This window comes from Oncorhynchus tshawytscha, linkage group LG21, assembly GCF_018296145.1.
Source record: "Oncorhynchus tshawytscha isolate Ot180627B linkage group LG21, Otsh_v2.0, whole genome shotgun sequence".
NCBI lineage: Eukaryota > Metazoa > Chordata > Actinopteri > Salmoniformes > Salmonidae > Oncorhynchus > Oncorhynchus tshawytscha.
In genome coordinates this window covers 15841697-15859646 of record NC_056449.1, presented here as the reverse complement: position 1 = coordinate 15859646, position 17950 = coordinate 15841697, and the positions used below count along the sequence as shown (strand labels likewise).

The 17950-nt window shown below is 44.1% G+C and overlaps 1 protein-coding gene across 2 annotated transcripts in view; it reads left to right on the top strand.

Annotated features, from left to right (window-relative positions):
• Nucleotides 1–17950, top strand: part of LOC112221032 (alpha-1,3-mannosyl-glycoprotein 4-beta-N-acetylglucosaminyltransferase B) — a 169547-nt gene that overhangs the window by 128596 nt on the left and 23001 nt on the right. For both annotated transcript variants that reach the window (XM_042303147.1, XM_024383097.2), the window contains exons 8-9: nt 3000–3114; nt 17677–17807. In XM_042303147.1, the coding sequence (XP_042159081.1) occupies nt 3000–3114; nt 17677–17807 (246 nt within the window). The remainder of the gene's footprint in view (nt 1–2999; nt 3115–17676; nt 17808–17950) is intronic.

The window sequence follows — 17950 nt, the reverse complement described above, 5'->3', positions numbered from 1 at the left end:
AAATTAGCCTCAGTCGTCTCCCACAGTCGGGGCTGCATTCGTGAGACCCGACGAACGCTTGCGTTTTGACATTAACACCCGATGCGGTTGTGTATTTTGACAGCGCTACTCGCTCTGAACTTCAAGGAGGTTCTCCTCTGGTGAAGGGAAGGGTAATTACTTCCACGTTAGTTCCCAGCCGGGGAAGGAAGTGGAAAGATGCAAACTCTGTTAGGCAGATGCAGATTAGGAGGGAGCGTTGTGATTAGGTTGGGATTTGGTTACCGTCTTTCTGCTGCTGTAAAACATCAGACGTCTCTCATTCCTACCCATAATGTAGGAGGATATGTTGACACACCACTAGGCCTCCATCGAAGCGTCTTCAGAACAAGAAGACAATCTGTATCCATTGAAGATGAGACTGAGGGAATGCAACGCATGTGTAGCATATGGCTCAGGCGCCAATGCTTGTTCCACGTGACATTGTGTGCTTTGATGAGAGCACAGAAACATTTGGTTCTGTGTTGCTCTGACATATTGTCTGAATGACTCCTGTCCCCTGGAGAGATGTGTTCTGATCTTATTCACAATGTGCCTTTGTACTCCTTAGAGAAAACAGGAGACCATGTTAAAATAGCAGTAAAATCAGGCGCTTACTCACCTTTCAATGTCCCTTTTCTACTTTTAAAACCTAGATGTTCCATATTCATTGAAATTGACAGTGTAGAATTTATTAAAACAGACTGGTTCAAACACAGGTTTAAATCAACACATGTAACGGCTGCTTGTACAAACTGCCGCTCCTCATTACCGGGCAGACTTTAGCCACTGGGATAGAAACTGATGGAAACAGCCATGTTTATTCCGCCACCGGCTGGGGATAGGGTAACGGCCATCTGTTGCAGCCCAATGTATCATCCTGGCGTGGCATGCGACTCACAAAACATGTATCCGGGCTGTCTCCACCTCGGTCCCCACTCACGGCAGGAGAAGAGGGGGTGAGAGGGAAGCAGGGTGAGATGGGAAGTGGCAGGAGTTGCGTGGGACCACTTTTGGAGCCTCGCCTCAGAAAGGAGAGGAGAAGAGCGCACAGTTTATTTCTTCAGAATCACCTCATCTGTTTTGTGACACACAGAGCAGCTGTCACTCCTCTCACCACGGCAGGCTGTCCAGATGTCTTTTTTATTTATTTTATTTATTTTTATTCATGTTAATTAGTTGCCTGGGAGGACTGGGAGGTCTTTGGTAGTTGTGTGTTTCATCTCCTGTTTAAGTCTACTGACTCATTTGAAGCTAATTTTAAAGCTTTTTTTGTAAGAGGATAAAGGACATAGTTTTTATTGGTTTAGAGTATACAAATGAAGCAATTAAGTCATTTTAATTGGAAATACAGTACCACTCAAAAGTTTGGACACACCTACTCATTCAAAGGTTTTTCTTTATTTTTGCTATTTTCTACATTGTATACTAATACTGAAGACATCAAAACTATGGAATAACATATATGGAATCATGTAGTAACCAAAGAAGTTTGCCTTGCCTTGATTTGCACACTCTTGGCATTCTCTCAACCAGCTTCACCTGGAATTCTTTTCCAACAGTCTTGAAGGAGTTATGCTGAGCACTTGCTGGCAACTCACCCCAAACCATCTCGATTGGGTTGAGATCAGGTGATTGTGGAGGCCAGGTCATCTGATGCAGCACTCCATGACTCTCCTTCTTGGTTAAATAGCCTGTACACAGCCTGGGGGTGTGTTGGGTCATTGTCCTGTTGGTTAAGTGTGCCTTGAATTCTAAATAAATCACTGACATTGTCTCCAGCAAAGCACCCCCACACCATAACACCTCCTCCTCCATGCTTCACGGTGGTAACCACACATGCAGAGATCATCTGTTCACCTATGTGTCTCACAAAGACACGGCAGTTGGAACCAAAAATCTCTGATTTGGACTCATCAGACCAAAGGACAGATTTCCACCTGTCTAATGTCCATTGCTCGTGTTTATTGGCCCAAGCAAGTCTATTCTTATTATTGGTGTCCTTTATTAGTGTTTTTTTGCAGCGATTTGAGCATAAAGGCCTGATTCATGCAGTCTCCTCTGAACAGTTGATGTTGAGATGTGTCTGTAACTTGAACTCTGAGAAGCATTTATTTGGACTGCACTTTCTGAGGCTGGCAACTCTAATAAACGTATCCTCTGTAGCAGAGGTAACTCTGGGTCTTTTTTCCTGTGTCGGTCTTCATGAGAGTCAGTTTCATCATAGCAATTGATGGTTTTTGCGACTGCTCTTGAAGAGTGTCTTAAAAGATGGACTGTCGTTTCTCTTTGCTTATTTGAGCTGTTCTTGACATAATATGGACTTGGTCTTTTACCAAATAGGGCATTCTTCTCTATACCAACCCTACCTTGTCACAAAACAACTGATTGGCTCACACTCGTTAAGAAGTAAATACATTCCACAAATGACCTTTTAACAAGACACACCTGTTAATTGAAATGCATTCCAGGTGACTACCTCATGAAGCTGGTTGAGAAAATGCCAAGAGTGTGCAAAGCTGTCATCAGGGCAAAGGGTGTCGATTTGAAGAATCTCAAATATAAAATATATTTGTTTTATACTTTTTTTGGTTACCTCATGATTCCATATATGTTATTCCATAGTTCTGATGTCTTCACAATTATTCTACAATGTAGAAAATAGTTTTTTAAAATGATATATATATTTTTGAATGAGTAGGTGTGTCCAAACTACTGTACTGTATACTGTACGCTGAACCACACAATGTGTATTAAATAATTTCACGCTGTCATCTATTTTCTGTAATGCTTTTGACCCCTTCCGGAGTTTTCAATTATTCAGAAGTACAGGCCATATGTTTGCAATCACAAAAAGCCATTGCTACAAATTACACCTATTAGTATTTAATCAAATGTAATGACTGGGAATTGTAATGTTAATTCCCCTTAATAAAGGAAATAAATGTTTAACTCTTTTCCTCCCCTTTTCTCTCCCTCAGCTGGAGGATGACATTGTTGCGCGTCCAAATTACTTCACCACGATGAAGAACTTTGCCCTGCAGCAGCCTTCTGAGGAGTGGATGATCTTGGAGTTCTCCCAGCTGGGCTTCATCGGTAAGCCTCAGCCTGTGCCAAAAGAGCTAGCCTAGCGCTATTGTTGATAGTGTGAGTTAAAGAGCAACGACTCAGGGTGTTTTCACATTTGGTCCCTTTCAGACAATTTTTTTGGTTTGCTTAATTTTTGTGCAGTGTGAACACTTCAAAGGAACTCAGACCCCTCAAAAGAGCCCCTGAAGTGAACCGAGCTGAAACCATCTCGAGAGGTGGTCTGAGGGCAGTTTGCTTGAATTCCGTGTTCCGGTTCCCTTTTTTAGGACCATGTGAACGCTAAGCTCACCAAGTTCGCTTGTTATTTCCCCCCCACCACACACTAGACTACTGCAACAACATTTCCCTTGCCATAACCTCTTGGTGCCACAAAAGAGAGACGAGGATAATATTCAGGTTAGGCAGAAAAAAATGTGTCCTGTTTTTGGATATTGATTAGCGATTGTTAAGGACGCACAGAAATTCCTAAATTAGGTTTTAGTTTAGATTATTTGTTTGCAGTATGTGATCTATTGGCTAAGATACCTTCATAAGCTGTTTATTGATTGCGGGGTTTGAAAAGTGTGAGAAGACAAGAAATTTGGTGAGAATCACAACATAGATTACAAAATAGTTTCTAGTTCTTAAAGGGGCAGTACAGCAGCATACCTTGGGTGTACAATTTACAATTACATCATTATTTATTCTACAGTTATTCTATTGCAATTGATTATTTTACCAATAAAATGCACATGTTAATAGTGGCTTCTGAATACAATTATTATGTCTCATATTTTAACTAAATGCAATCTATTCGCTTCCAAAATGTAAGTAGGTACAGTACCAGTCAAAAGTTGGAACACACCTACTCATTCAAGGGTTTTTCTTTATTTTTACTGTTTTCTACATTGTAGAATAATAGTGAAGACATCAAAACTATGAAATAACACATATGAAATCATGTAGTAACCAAAAAAGTGTTAAACAAATCAAAGTATATTTTATATTTGAGATTCTTCGAAGTAGCTACCCTTTGCCATGATGACAGCTTTGCACACTCTTGGCATTCTCTCAACTAGCTTAATCTGGAATGCTTTTCCAACAGTCTTGAAGGAGTTCCCACATATGCTGAGCACTTGTTGGCTGCTTTTCCTTCACTCTGTGGTCCAACTCATCCCAAACCATCTGAATTGGGTTGAGGTTGGGTGATTGTGGAGGCCAGGTCATCTGATGCAGCACTCCATGACTCTCCTCATGAGAGCCAGTTTCATCATAGCGCTTGATGGTTTTTGCGACTGCACTCAAAGAAACTTTCAAAGTTCTTGAAATTTGACTGATCTTCATGTCTTAAAGTATTGATGGACTGTTGTTTCTCTTTGCTTATTTGAGCTGTTCTTGCCACAATATGGACTTGGTCTTTTACCAAATAGGGCTATCTTCTGTATACCAACCCTGCCTTGTCACAACACAAATGATCGGCTCAAACGCGTTAAGAAGTAAAGAAATTAGACAAATTAACTTTTAACAAGGCAAACTTGTTAATTGAAATACATTCCAGGTGACTACCCCATGAAGCTGGTTGAGAAAATGCCAAGTGTGTGCAAAGCTTTAAACGAGTAGATGTGTCCAAACTTTTGACTGGTACTGTATATCTAGCTGTCCGATAACACATTCTGATTGAATGGCTTGTCCTGCACTTGGAAAAAGATCTTGGTTTCCTTCTAAACATACCAATGTAAATGCAAAGAGGACTCGGTTCACAAAATAGTTGAAGTGAACTGGCAAAAGAGTTGAGTCCTCATTCAAAGGCAAGGTCACTGTGAATACAAAGAGAGCGGGGTTCTTTTGACTTTTTACCACATAGTACACTTTAAAGAGGACTGAGATCAGTTCTTTGAAAGAGGACTATATATGAAAACACCCTCAGTGTCACCAAAGCAGTGTTACTACAGCCTAAAGAGCTAGCCCTACCACGTTACTGTTGAGTGCCTGTACATCCACGATTGCAAAAATCCGGTAACTTTCCCAACATTCCTAGGTTTTCCAGAAATCCTGGTTGATTTCTTGCTTATTCCCTCCTGATTCCAGGCATCTTCCAACCGTGTTTTTTGGAAAACCAGGGAATTTGGGGAAAGTTACCGTATTTTTGCAATCCTAGCCAGAAGAACTAGCCAGGTGCTCTAATACTGAACGTTAAACATTTATGACTTAAGATTCTCACCTAGGCAGCCCCAAAAAAAGGGACTTCCTATGAACCCACAAGTAGGACACTGATACTTGAACAATGGGCTCGAAAGCCACTTGGTTATTCATACGAATAATGCTGACCAATGGCAAAGGTAAGCTATTTTAGTCAGAAGGTTATAATCAAATCTACAGCTTGGCAGGAAAGTTGTTTCTAAGCTCCCTCCAACTTGTCAGAACTACATTTCAAAGTACCCACTTTGAATTAAAGCCGGCGAAATTAATTGAAGCTTTAACCTGCATTTGATCTCTGCTCTAATTATACTGCAGAAAGTAATCAATTACTTATATCTTCCGGAATCTTTCAGTGTGGGGTAGCTGGCATGTGAAAATACAGTGCTCTGTTGACTGGAGCTGAAGGAAATTGAATTGATTTTAGAGGCAAGGCCACAGTCTCGGTTAGTGAGAGCAGTTCCAACTTCCAATTAAAGTGAACTGAAGGGGAACCTTTTTTAAATGCAGCCAAAACTTTTCAGTGGTTGTGTTATCTTTGGTGAGAAAATGGGGAACACATGTGGTGTGTTTTGGGGCTCGTGCAGAGCTAGTTGTTTCCAACCCAAAGTAAAGAGGTTTTGACAGCCAGCACAGGGCCAGGTCCCAAGGTAAACGGAACCAAAGAATCCTCTAGCCGCTCTTCCGCAGGGTTTGACACGTGCCGGACACACACAGACCCCATGGGGTCTATCATGTAGACAAGCTGTCTAACTACACCCACTAACTCAGTATCAGAGTCAATTGTGTCTTTTGATGAAAACGAATAGTGATATACATTATCCTTACCCCCCAGAACTCATCTATGACTGAAATAAAAACATGGTGCAGATTGATTTGAAATGATGAGCGTAAAATACCCAAATAAACCCTTCTCTGATGGTCTGTTTTTGTCATGGGACTCCTAATAGTCTGGCTGAAGCTGAATTCCACTCTATGACTGTGGCCTTTGACATTTCAAACATTTCCATTCAGAGCTTAAGAGGGGTATGGTGTCTTGTGACTCTCTGCTGATCAGTAAAAAACAAATTACCGAATCCACTGAAAAGCCCCCAAGAGGCCACCACTGTGTGCTTTTGTTTTGTTCTCTGATAAATGTGAAAGACGAGTATTGCAGTGGCGTGTATTCATGAATGCCAAGGGAAGCCAGGCTTCCTCAAAAAATGTACCAAGAAAAAAACATACAAAATACTTTATCTTTCGTCTCTGTGTTTCATAAATGTCCTTCAATTCGCAATAGGCTGAATGTATCTCACTGGAGAAAGCATCCGAGGGAACGAAACATCACCCATCTGTCTCAGTATGTGTAGCGTATCTATCTGATGCTTTCTGGTCAGAAAGAGTAGGACATTGTTGCCTCCCGTAGTAGCATTTAAGTGCAAGGGAAGCCAGCGAGAATTTGGCCTCCCTTGATAAAAAATAAATCAAATAATGGCCAATCAGTGTTGTGATAAACTGAGTGAGCTCAGCTGTGAATGCTCCTGACACAAAAAAGTGTCAAGGGAGGCCAGTTTGGATTTGGTTCAGACCAATCACATCACAAGCCAAATCTCATTATTGACAGATTTTTATTTATTTATTGTTGCATCTCGTCCCAAGGTAAACTGAACCAAAGAATCCCATAGCCGCCATTATGGCAGGGTTTGACAGGTGCCAGACACAGACAGACCACATGGGTGGCTGGCTAGCCAGCTAGCTAAAATCGTCCCTCTCCTAAATTAGCAATGAAGATAGGGATTTGGTCTTGTGGTTTTACTTAATTCTCCGTGCTGGCCGATGATTATAACAGCGATTCTGATCCAACCATAAGTTCCAACATTGTGCCCCTGGCCTGAGAGGATGGAAGTTCAACATGTAGCTAGATGTAGTATGCTAATGTTAACTAGCTGGCCTGGCACATCATTGCCCATAAAAGGAAGTTAGGCTAGCGAGGAAGCTTTTTAGCTAGGTAGCCACGGTCAACAAAAACTAAAAGTGTGTACTGTATGATACACTAAGCAACATCAAAGAGCGGAGTATGGGATTGGTGTTTCGCCGAGTTTTTTCTACTTGCATGCACGCACACACCACACACGCACACACACACACCACACACACACACACACACACACACACACACACACACACACACACACACACACACACACACACACACACACACACACACACACACACACACACACACAAATCATTACCATGGATAGCCACATCATATTTAGCTTACGTTGATTGGACTAAATAGTTTTTGGTATCTTTTAGTTGTCACTGTATTAGACTAAGCATAGGTGATTAGATGATGTTGAAATGGTGCAAGAATATTGGCGGCAGCTCCTGTTTTCTTTGTGACTTGTGGTAACACTCCTTGGTTCTAAATCAATAGTTTAGTAGTCTTGACCATGCTGTAGGTCGTGTAACTGTTTGTTTACATGCAATATGTTTTGTGGACTTCACCGGAAAGATGTTGCTCTCCGGTTTTGTAATGAAACAAATGTGTGGTTGAATTCATTCTTCTACTATGTCTTCTTATTGCCTCGGCCTATATATCCCGGTGGCAAGGCATATGAACTAACAGGTTATAGAGCAAACAACACAATTATCACAACACATACACTACCGTTCAAAAGTTTGGGGTCACTTAGAAATGTTTTTGAAAGAAAAGCAAAACATTTTGAAAGCAAAGCTAATTTTTTGTTCATTAACATAACATCAAATTGATCAGAAATACAGTGTAGACATTGTTAATGTTGTAAATGACTATTGTAGCTGGAAACGGCTGACTTTTAATGGAATATCTACATAGGCGTACAGAGGCCTATTATCAGCAACCATCACTCCTGTGTTCCAATGGCACCTTGTGTTAGCTAATCCAAGTTTATCATTTAAAAGGCTAATTGATCATTAGAAAACCCTTTTGCAATTATGTTAGCAGACCTGAAAACTGTTGTTCTGATTAAAGAAGCAATAAAACTGTCTTTTTTTTAGACTAGTTGAATATCTGGAGCATCAGCATTTGTGGGTTCGATTACAGGCTCAAAATGGCCAGAAACAAATAACTTTCTTCTGAAACTCGTCAGTCTATTCTTGTTCTGAGAAATGAAGGCTATTCCATGTGAGAAATTGTCAAGAAACTGAAGAGAAACTGTGTACTACTACTCCCTTCACAGAACAGTGCAAACGGGCTCTAAACCAGAATAGAACTAGTGGGTGGCCCCGGTGCACAACTGAGCAAGTACATTAGAGTGTCTAGTTTGAGAATCAGACGCCTCACAAGTCCCCAACTTGCAGCTTCATTAAATTGTACCTGCAAAATACCTGTCTCAACATCAACAGTGAAGAGGCGCCTCCGGGATGCTGGCCTTCTAGGCACAGTTGCAAAGAAAAAGCCATATCTCAGACTGGCCAATAAAAATAAAAGATTAAGATGGGCAAAAGAACACAGACAATGGACAGAGGAACTCTGCCTAGAAGGCCAGCATCCCGTAGTCGCCTCTTCACTGTTGATGTTGAGACTGGTGTTTTACGGGTGCTATTTAATATAAGCTGCCAGTTAAGGACCTGTGAGACGTCTGTTTCTCAAACTAGACACTCTAATGTACTTGTCCTCTTGCTCAGTTGTGCACCAGACAACACCGGCAACAACGTCGTCTATGGGCACAAACCCACCGTCGCTGGACCAGACAGGACTGGTAAAAAGTGCTCTTCACTGACGAGTCACTGTTTTGTCTCACCAGGGGTGATGGTCGGATTTGCGTTTATCGTCGAAGGAATGAGCGTTACACTGAGGCCTGTACTCTGGAGCGGGATCAATTTGGAGGTGGAGGGTCCGTCATGGTCTGGAGCGGTGTGTCACAGCATCATTGGACTGAGCTTGTTGTCATTGCAGGCAATCTCAACGCTGTGCATTACAGGGAAGACATCCTCCTCCCTCATGTGGTACCCTTCCTGCAGGCTCATCCTGACATGACCCTCCAGCATGACAATGCCACCAGCCATACTGCTCGTTCTGTGCGTGATTTCCTGCAAGACAGGAATGTCAGTGTACTGCCATGGCCAGCGAAGAGCCCGGATGGAGGGTGAGGGCTAGGGCCATTCCTCCCAGAAATGTCCGGGAACTTGAAGGTGCCAGATGTCTGTGGAACTTGTTCAGTTGTTGAATCTTATGTTCATACAAATATTTACACATGTTAAGTTTGCTGAAAATAAATGCAGTTGACAGTGAGAGGATGTTTCTTTTTTTGCCGAGTTTATAATATGTTATATTGTCTATGAGAGAACCACCCTAAGTGTTTCACCAAATAGGGGACTATTCAACGTTTTCCACTCTGACATAGTCCCTCTCTCCTCCATGATTCACAAGACTTCTTTCTCTCCCTTTCTCTCTGACACACACACACACACATGAAGAATCCCCTCACACACACACACACACACACACACACACACACACACACACACACACACACACACACACACACACACATGAAGAATCCCCCCTCACACACACACACACACACACACACACACACACACACACACACACACACACACACACACACACACACACACACAGTCTCACGTACACACAATTACACAGCATGTGCCACACTCTTTCCCATGAGCCTCTGCTGCTCCACTTTACTCTAATAAGTCCCAGAGTGCTGTTCGGGGCCCAGCTTAACCAGTGATTGATGTCCACTCTGCTCTCTCCACACCATCCCTCCAGCCCCATCTCCCCCAGCAAAGACCTCCCAGCTATAGGACCAGCAGGATGTATATGGACCAAGTAGTAGGATATATAGGACCAGCAGGATGTAAAGGGACTAAGGAATAGGATATATAGGGACTAGAGAGTAGGATGTTTTGAGACTAGAGAGTAGGATGGGTAGGGACTAGGGAGTAGGATGTATAGTGACTAAGGAGTAGTATAGTTGGGAATAGAGAGTAGGATTATAGGGACTAGAGAGTAGGATGGGTAGGGACTAGGGAGTAGGATGTAAAGAGACTAAGGAGTAGTATGGTTGGGACTAGAGAGTAGGATGTATAGGGACTAGAGAGTAGGAGGGGTAGGGACTAGGGAGTAGGATGTATAGGGACTAAGGAGTAGTATGGTTGGGACTAGAGAGTAGGATGGGTAGGGACTAGGGAGTAGGATGGGTAGGGACTAGGGAGTAGGATGTATAGAGACTAAGGAGTAGTATGGTTGGGACTAGAGAGTAGGATTTATAGGGACTAGGGAGTAGGATGGGTAGCGACTAAGGAGTAGGATCTATAGGGACTAAGGAGTAGGATGTATAGGGACTAAGGAGTAGGATGGAGAGAGACTAAGGAGTAGCATGTATAGGGACTAGGGAGTAGGATGTATAGTGTCGAAGGAGTCGGATGTATAGGGACTAGGGGGTAGGATGTATCGTGTCTAAGGAGTAGAATGTATAGGGACTAAGGGGTAGGATGTATAGGGTCTAAGGGGTAGGATGTATAGGGACTAGGGGGTAGGATGTATAAGGTCTAAGGAGTAGGATGGATAGGGACTAAGGGGTAGGATGTATAGGGTCTAAGGGGTAGGATGTATAAGGTCTAAGGAGTAGGATGGATAGGGACTAAGGGGTAGGATTGTATAGGGTCTAAGTGGTAGCATGTATAAGGTCTAAGGAGTAGGATGGATAGGGTCTAAGGGGTAGGATGTATAGTGTCTAAGGAGAAGGATGTATAGGGACTAATGGGTAGGATGTATAGTGTCTAAGGAGTAGGATGTATAGGGACTAATGGGTAGGATGTATAGTGTCTAAGGAGTAGGATGTATAGGGACAAGGGGGACTAAGGGGTAGGATATATACGGACTAGGGGGTAGGATGTATAGGGACTAGGGGGTAGGATGTATAGGGACTAGGGGGTAGGATGTATATGGACTAGGGAGTAGGATGTATAGGGACTAGGGAGTAGGATGTATAGTGTCAAAGGAGTCAGATGTATAGGGACTAGGGGGGGTAGGATGTATAGGGTCTAAGGGGTAGGATGTATAAGGTCTAAGGAGTAGGATGGATAGGGACTAAGGGGTAGGATATATAGGGTCTAAGGGGTAGCATGTATAAGGTCTAAGGAGTAGGATGGATAGGGTCTAAGGGGTAGGATGTATAAGGTCTAAGGAGTAGGATGGATAGGGTCTAAGGGGTAGGATGTATAGTGTCTAAGGAGAAGGATGTATAGGGACTAATGGGTAGGATGTATAGTGTCTAAGGAGTAGGATGTATAGGGACTAATGGGTAGGATGTATAGTGTCTAAGGAGTAGGATGTATAGGGACAAGGGAGACTAAGGGGTAGGATATATAGGGACTAGGGGGTAGGATGTGTAGGAACTAGGGGGTAGGATGTATAGGGACTAGGGGGTAGGATGTATCGTGTCTAAGGAGTAGAATGTATAGGGACTAAGGGGTAGGATGTATAGGGTCTAAGGGGTAGGATGTATAGGGACTAGGGGGTAGGATGTATAGGAACTAGGGGGTAGGATGTATATGGACCAAGGAGTAGGATGTATAGGGACTAGGGGGTAGGATGTATAGGGACTAGGGGGTAGGATGTATAGGGACTAGGGGGTAGGATGTATAGGGACTAAGGAGTAGAATGTATAGGGACTAAGGAGTAGGATGTATAGGAACTAAGGAGTAGGATATATAAGGACTGGGGAGTAGGCGCTGATCTAAGTTCATTCGAATTGCCCCCCTAATGGTTAAGGGTAGATTAGGAGAGGGCAAGCTGATCTGAGATCTCTGCCCACAGGCAACTTCTACCTATTGGGAATAGTTTATTGGAAGCCAATTGACTAATAAAATGATAGATGTCTATGGAATATGTTGCTACTGGACTAAATGTTGTCTCCGAGGCCTATTGTCATGGGGGGTGTTACTAATGCACGGAGGCTTGTTGTGCAATTAAACTGAACGTCTTTACTTCAGATCAACATGTTAACAACTCGTACAAACCTCACTCATCCAATCCTCACACCTCTGTACACGCACAACGTGCCTGATACATTCTTAAAGCAACAGTATTCAATTCTCAACTGAGCTACGACACTATATTACTGAACACAACGGGGGGTTAACAAAGCTCAGATTGCTATTCACTTTCAATTGAGTAGAAATTGCAGAGTGACATTGCTTGGCGTGGGCCTTCTCCTATTCCACTTATCAAACATAAAGCGAAAGCGTGTCAAATAAGCTTCTGACGGATGCCATATCCGTTGCTGTTACTTGCTGTGCTTAGCTAAGCGTGTAAAGTCTGCCTGTCAGTTTAGTCTGTAGATTCGTACCCGGGCTACCCGTGGAGGAAATTGAGGTGAGGCGTCTCTTTCTCTTTCCCCCTCTTTCTGTCATTCTCTCGCTCTCCTTCCCATCTCTCTCTCCCTGTCTCCCCCGCATCTCTCTCTCTCTCATTATCTCCTCTTTCTTTCTCTCCCCCTCTCTTTCTCTTTCTCTCTCTCTATCCCCCTCTCCACTCACATTTAATTGGAGAGCATGGTCCTCACGGGTAGCCCGGGACAGCGGGCCCAGTTCGACAACCGTGACTGAATGCCGCTCTGAGGCACACTCGCCCCAGAGTTTTGATAAGCCGACAGGCTCGCTTCTCCCGACCGTCACAACGAGCAGCTCGCTGAATCATGGCCGCCGGGCTGTCAACAACATTGGTCATGGAAAAGACACCAACCTCCGTTCTCCATCCCTCTTTTTCTGTCTGAGAATATGAGAGAGGGAGTAGGGAAGGGAATAGACTGATTTGAAATCTCATGTCAAGATTTAGGCTTACCGAGTTCAAGGTCGTCACCTTTTAGAGATTTTAAACATAAGAGTTAGTGAAAAGGAGGAATAGCTAGAGGGTTGAGTAATGATACTCTTACCTTTTTGCTTCTTATTCCCTAAAGATGGAGAAATTAATTTTGAGAAGAAGGTTTGCCTGGTTTGTGCACATGTATCCAATCTCCTATACTCATCATGCATCATTACCCGGCCATAGAACGACACAGCCTCTGTTTTAGGCTTAGTGCAGTCAGTGTTTGACTGCCTCAAAACACAATTACACAAGATAATTAGCCGTCACTGTGACGATAATGATCCGAGACACACCATAACAATATTCCCCTCACAGGATAAGCCATGCAGCGCAAAATACATAATTCCGGCTAGGCGTCAGGAGGATTTGTGAGCAGTAATCTGATGGGTTGTGCTCCGATGGGGCTCTCTCAGGTGTTTTTAGGAGCCCTAGCTAGTGGTTAGCGACTGCTCCTTTCTCTCCCCTCTGCTCTCATTAGCATTCCGCAGCTAACCAGCGTGACAGGGCTAGCAGCCGGCACAATCAGGGAGAATCAGGTGGCAGCCATCTGCATGTATGGCTGTGCATACGAGTGCAAGGAAAGAGTGGATTGTTAGAGAGAGAGAGAGAGGTGTTGATTCATGTATACAGTCACATTAGACCTCAAATTGAAGCCAACATTGTAGAAATGGAAAGATGACAGATAGTTAAATGGCTCTCCATAAAATACAGATGAAAATGTTATGCTTTTGACATTTAACCTGAGCATTTTGTTATAAGACCGCATTCAAAGGCTGTTTTGTATAACTCAGCATTGAAGTTATGATGTGTGGCTGCCTATAGAGGTTATCCCCAGGTGTGTGGCTGCCTATAGAGGTTATACCCCGGTGTGTGGCTGCCTATAGAGGTTATCCCCAGGTGTGTGGCTGCCTATAGAGGTTATACCCCGGTGTGTGGCTGCCTATAGAGGTTATCCCCAGGTGTGTGGCTGCCTATAGAGGTTATCCCCAGGTGTGTGGCTGCCTATAGAGGTTATCCCCAGGTGTGTGGCTGCCTATAGAGGTTATCCCCAGGTGTGTGGCTGCCTATAGAGGTTATCCCCAGGTGTGTGGCTGCCTATAGAGGTTATCCCCAGGTGTGTGGCTGCCTATAGAGATTATCCCCAGGTGTGTGGCTGCCTATAGAGGTTATCCCCAGGTGTGTGGCTGCCTATAGAGGTTATCCCCAGGTGTGTGGCTGCCTATAGAGGTTATCCCCAGGTGTGTGGCTGCCTATAGAGGTTATCCCCAGGTGTGTGGCTGCCTATAGAGGTTATCCCCAGGTGTGTGGCTGCCTATAGAGGTTATCCCCAGGTGTGTGCCTACCTATAGAGGTTATCCCCAGGTGTGTGGCTACCTATAGAGGTTATCCCCAGGTGTGTGGCTGCCTATAGAGGTTATCCCCAGGTGTGTGGCTGCCCATAGAGGTTATCCAAAGGTGTGTGCGGGTGTGTACGTGTTGACCTTTTTATGCCTTCGTCACTTAGCTTATATTTTTCCCCTAGACAACATAGGTCAGTGTGAGGAAATTCTTAAATTGGTAAGCTGCCCTGTTCTGAGAACAATCAGTAGAGTCAGTCTAAGTGAGTCACTGGGTCATACTGGGTCTCAGATCCGGGGTTCAGTGAGCCTACTTATTCTGTGAGTCGGTGACTCACTGAAATGGACTCTACTGCCTGATGTAGTGACTGACTCAGGAGATCACACATCTGCCTGATGAAAGCAGAATTCCACATCAGAGACAGCACACAATCACAGAGCCCTCGCTATTATGCACATACCCACGAACACACACACATGCGGGCACACTTTCATTCTGTAATCCTTCTATACTCATTCACTCACTCTCACCCCCTTCCACTAACTCACACACATGCACACACACACCTTCCTTCCAGCATCCCACCTCCTCTCTCTCTCTCTCAATCAATCAATCAATCAAATGTATTTATAAAGCCTTTTTTACATCAGCCGATGTCACAAAGTGCTGTACAGAAACCCAGCCTAAAACCCCAAACAGCAAGCAATGCAGATGAGAAAGCACGGCGGCTTCCTCATGAAAGGCCAGAACCAAGGAAGAAACCTAGAGAGGAACCAGGCTCTGAGGGGTGGCCAGTCCTCTTCTGGCTGTGCCGGGTGGAGATTATAACAGTACATAGCCAAGATGTTCAAACGTTCATAGATGACTAGCAGGGTCAAATAATAATAATCACAGTGGTTTTAGAGGGTGCAACAGGAGTAAATGTCAGTTGGCTTTTCATAGCCGATCATTCAGAGTTAGAGACAGCAGGTGCGGTAGAGAGAGAGGGTCGAAAACAGCAGGTCCGGGACAAGGTAGCACGTCCGGTGAACAGGTCAGTGTTCCATAGCCGCAGGCAGAACAGTTGAAACTGGAGCAGCAGCACAATCAGTTGGACTGGGGACAGCAAGGAGTCATCAGGCCAGGTAGTCCTGAGGTATGGTCCTAGGGCTCCGGTTCTCAAAGAGAAGAGAAAGAGAGAGAGAATTAGAGGAAGCATACTTAAATTCACACAGGACACCGAATACGACAGGAGAAATACTACAGATATAACAGACTGACCCTAGCCCCCCCAACACATAAACTATTGCAGCATAATTACTGGAGGCTGAGAAAGGAGGGGTTGGGAGACACTGTGTCCTCGTCCGACTATACCACCGGACAGGGCCAACCAGGCAGGATATAACCTCACCCACTTTGCCAAAGCACAACCCCCACACCACTAGAGGGATATCTTCAACCACCAACTCAACCACCATCTCACTACCCTGAGACAAGGCCGAGTATAGCCCACGAAGATCTCCCACACGGCACGAACCCGAGGGGGGCGCCAACCCGGACAGAAAGATCACGTCAGAGACTCAACCCACTCAAGTGACACAGCCCTCCTAGGGATGGCATTGGAGAGCACCAGGGTTAGAGGCAGAGAATCCCAGTGGAGAGAGGGGAACCGGCCGGGCAGAGGCAGCAAGGGTGGTTTGTCGCTCCAGTGCCTTTCCGTTCACATTCACACCCCTGGGCCAGACTACACTCAATCATAGGACCTACTGAAGAGATGAGTCTCTCTCACCCTTCCACACACACACCTTCCTTCCTGCAGCCACCTCCCTAATCTCTCCCTGTCAGCAGGCCTGTAATGAATGTTCGCCCCACTTTCCCTCACTATGTCTGTCTCCCTCTCTACCTATCTTACAGTCCATCTCTCCACTCCTACACTCCCCCTTCCCCATCAGGTTCTATAATGACTGTTAGCTGAACTCCTCTCACTTGACCACCTGACCTTTCACCCTCTCTGTTTCTACCCATCTCTTGCTCCATCCTCCCCTTTCTGTCTCTCTCCTCCCTTCCTTCCATCCTTCTTTCCCTCAACCTCTCTGTGGATTCTAATGAGTTGTAACTCCTTCCCTTACACAAGCGCTTTACCCCCTCTCTCTCTCTCTCTCTTTCCACTCTCTCCTCTCCTCTCTCTCTCTCTCTCTCTCTCTCTCTCTCTCTCTCTGTCGCTCTCTCTCTCATAAACCCATGTTGCTGTGGCATCGTAAACCTTGCAATAGGAGGGTGAATGCTACAGCTCAACCAGGGAAAGAGTGTTGACCTCAGTAGAGATGTTGTAACCAGAGAGAAAGGGATGGAGCAGAGCGAGAAGAGAGAAGTGGTTTCATGTACAGAGGGGTAGGGAGGTATAAAGAGAGACTGGGGGAGAAGATAATACTTTTTTAATTCAGTGTGCACAGGTGCGTGGCTGAGTGCATGTGTATTTTGTTGGATTATGTTTCACATGAGGACAAATAAGACCATACATCCTGTTCTTACACTCTAGCAAAAATTATCTATTTCTGTTCTTGAATCATCTGTCTTTGTAATGACTATAATAGCTGGAAAACATTATAGTGGAAAGAGCTTCAAAGCATTACAATTAAACACCTGTAAAATAATCAAATTCCTTTAAACAATATACTGCAAACGTGCTCCTTTTGACCAAAAATGATTTCCTCTTCTAACCCACTTGGTGACTTTATGAAATTGCCTCTAATGCATTAATCAGTATTAATCTGACAATTAAATTACATTAGATTAAATTCAGTGCTCAAGGGTCCGTGTGCAATTCTGTTTCATTCTGATTTAATTTCAGAGCACATTGGCTAAGTTTAGCCTCTGTTCTAGGTCCTTGTTGCACTCCACTTTCTACTTTTCACCAATTCCAAATGGCCCCCCTTTTAATACATCTGAAAGGATAGAATTGTCCAACTAGCAGAGGGCAATGTAGTTCTAACCATATTTCAAAAACCTGTCCAATCCCTTCCGACCTTTCAGATTTTCACAAAGGGCCTTGGGATAGGAGCTAAGGGACGCTTTACAATTGGGAAGTAGTGTTTCATAGGCTCAAGATAGGATGAAACGTTTAGAAATGAACAAGGTACTAGCTGAACAACCTTTGGTGCAATTTGATGATGTCAAGCAGTGTAACTAAGTTGCATATTGTCTCTTCTCAGGTAAGATGTTCAAGTCCGTGGACCTGTCGCTGATCGTTGAGTTTATGCTAATGTTCTACAAGGACAAGCCAATTGATTGGTTGCTGGATCACATCATGTGGGTTAAGGTGTGCAACCCAGAGAAGGACGCGGTAAGTTCAACCTCCCCCATGGTAAACCTAGGCCCAGTTGTAAGTAAACCTTTCCTTATATGTTGTGGTATCCACTGTCCTGGTACAAGCTGTCCTTCAGACCCAGTCATGTTAGATCAGTGATTACTTCAAGAGAGAGAGAA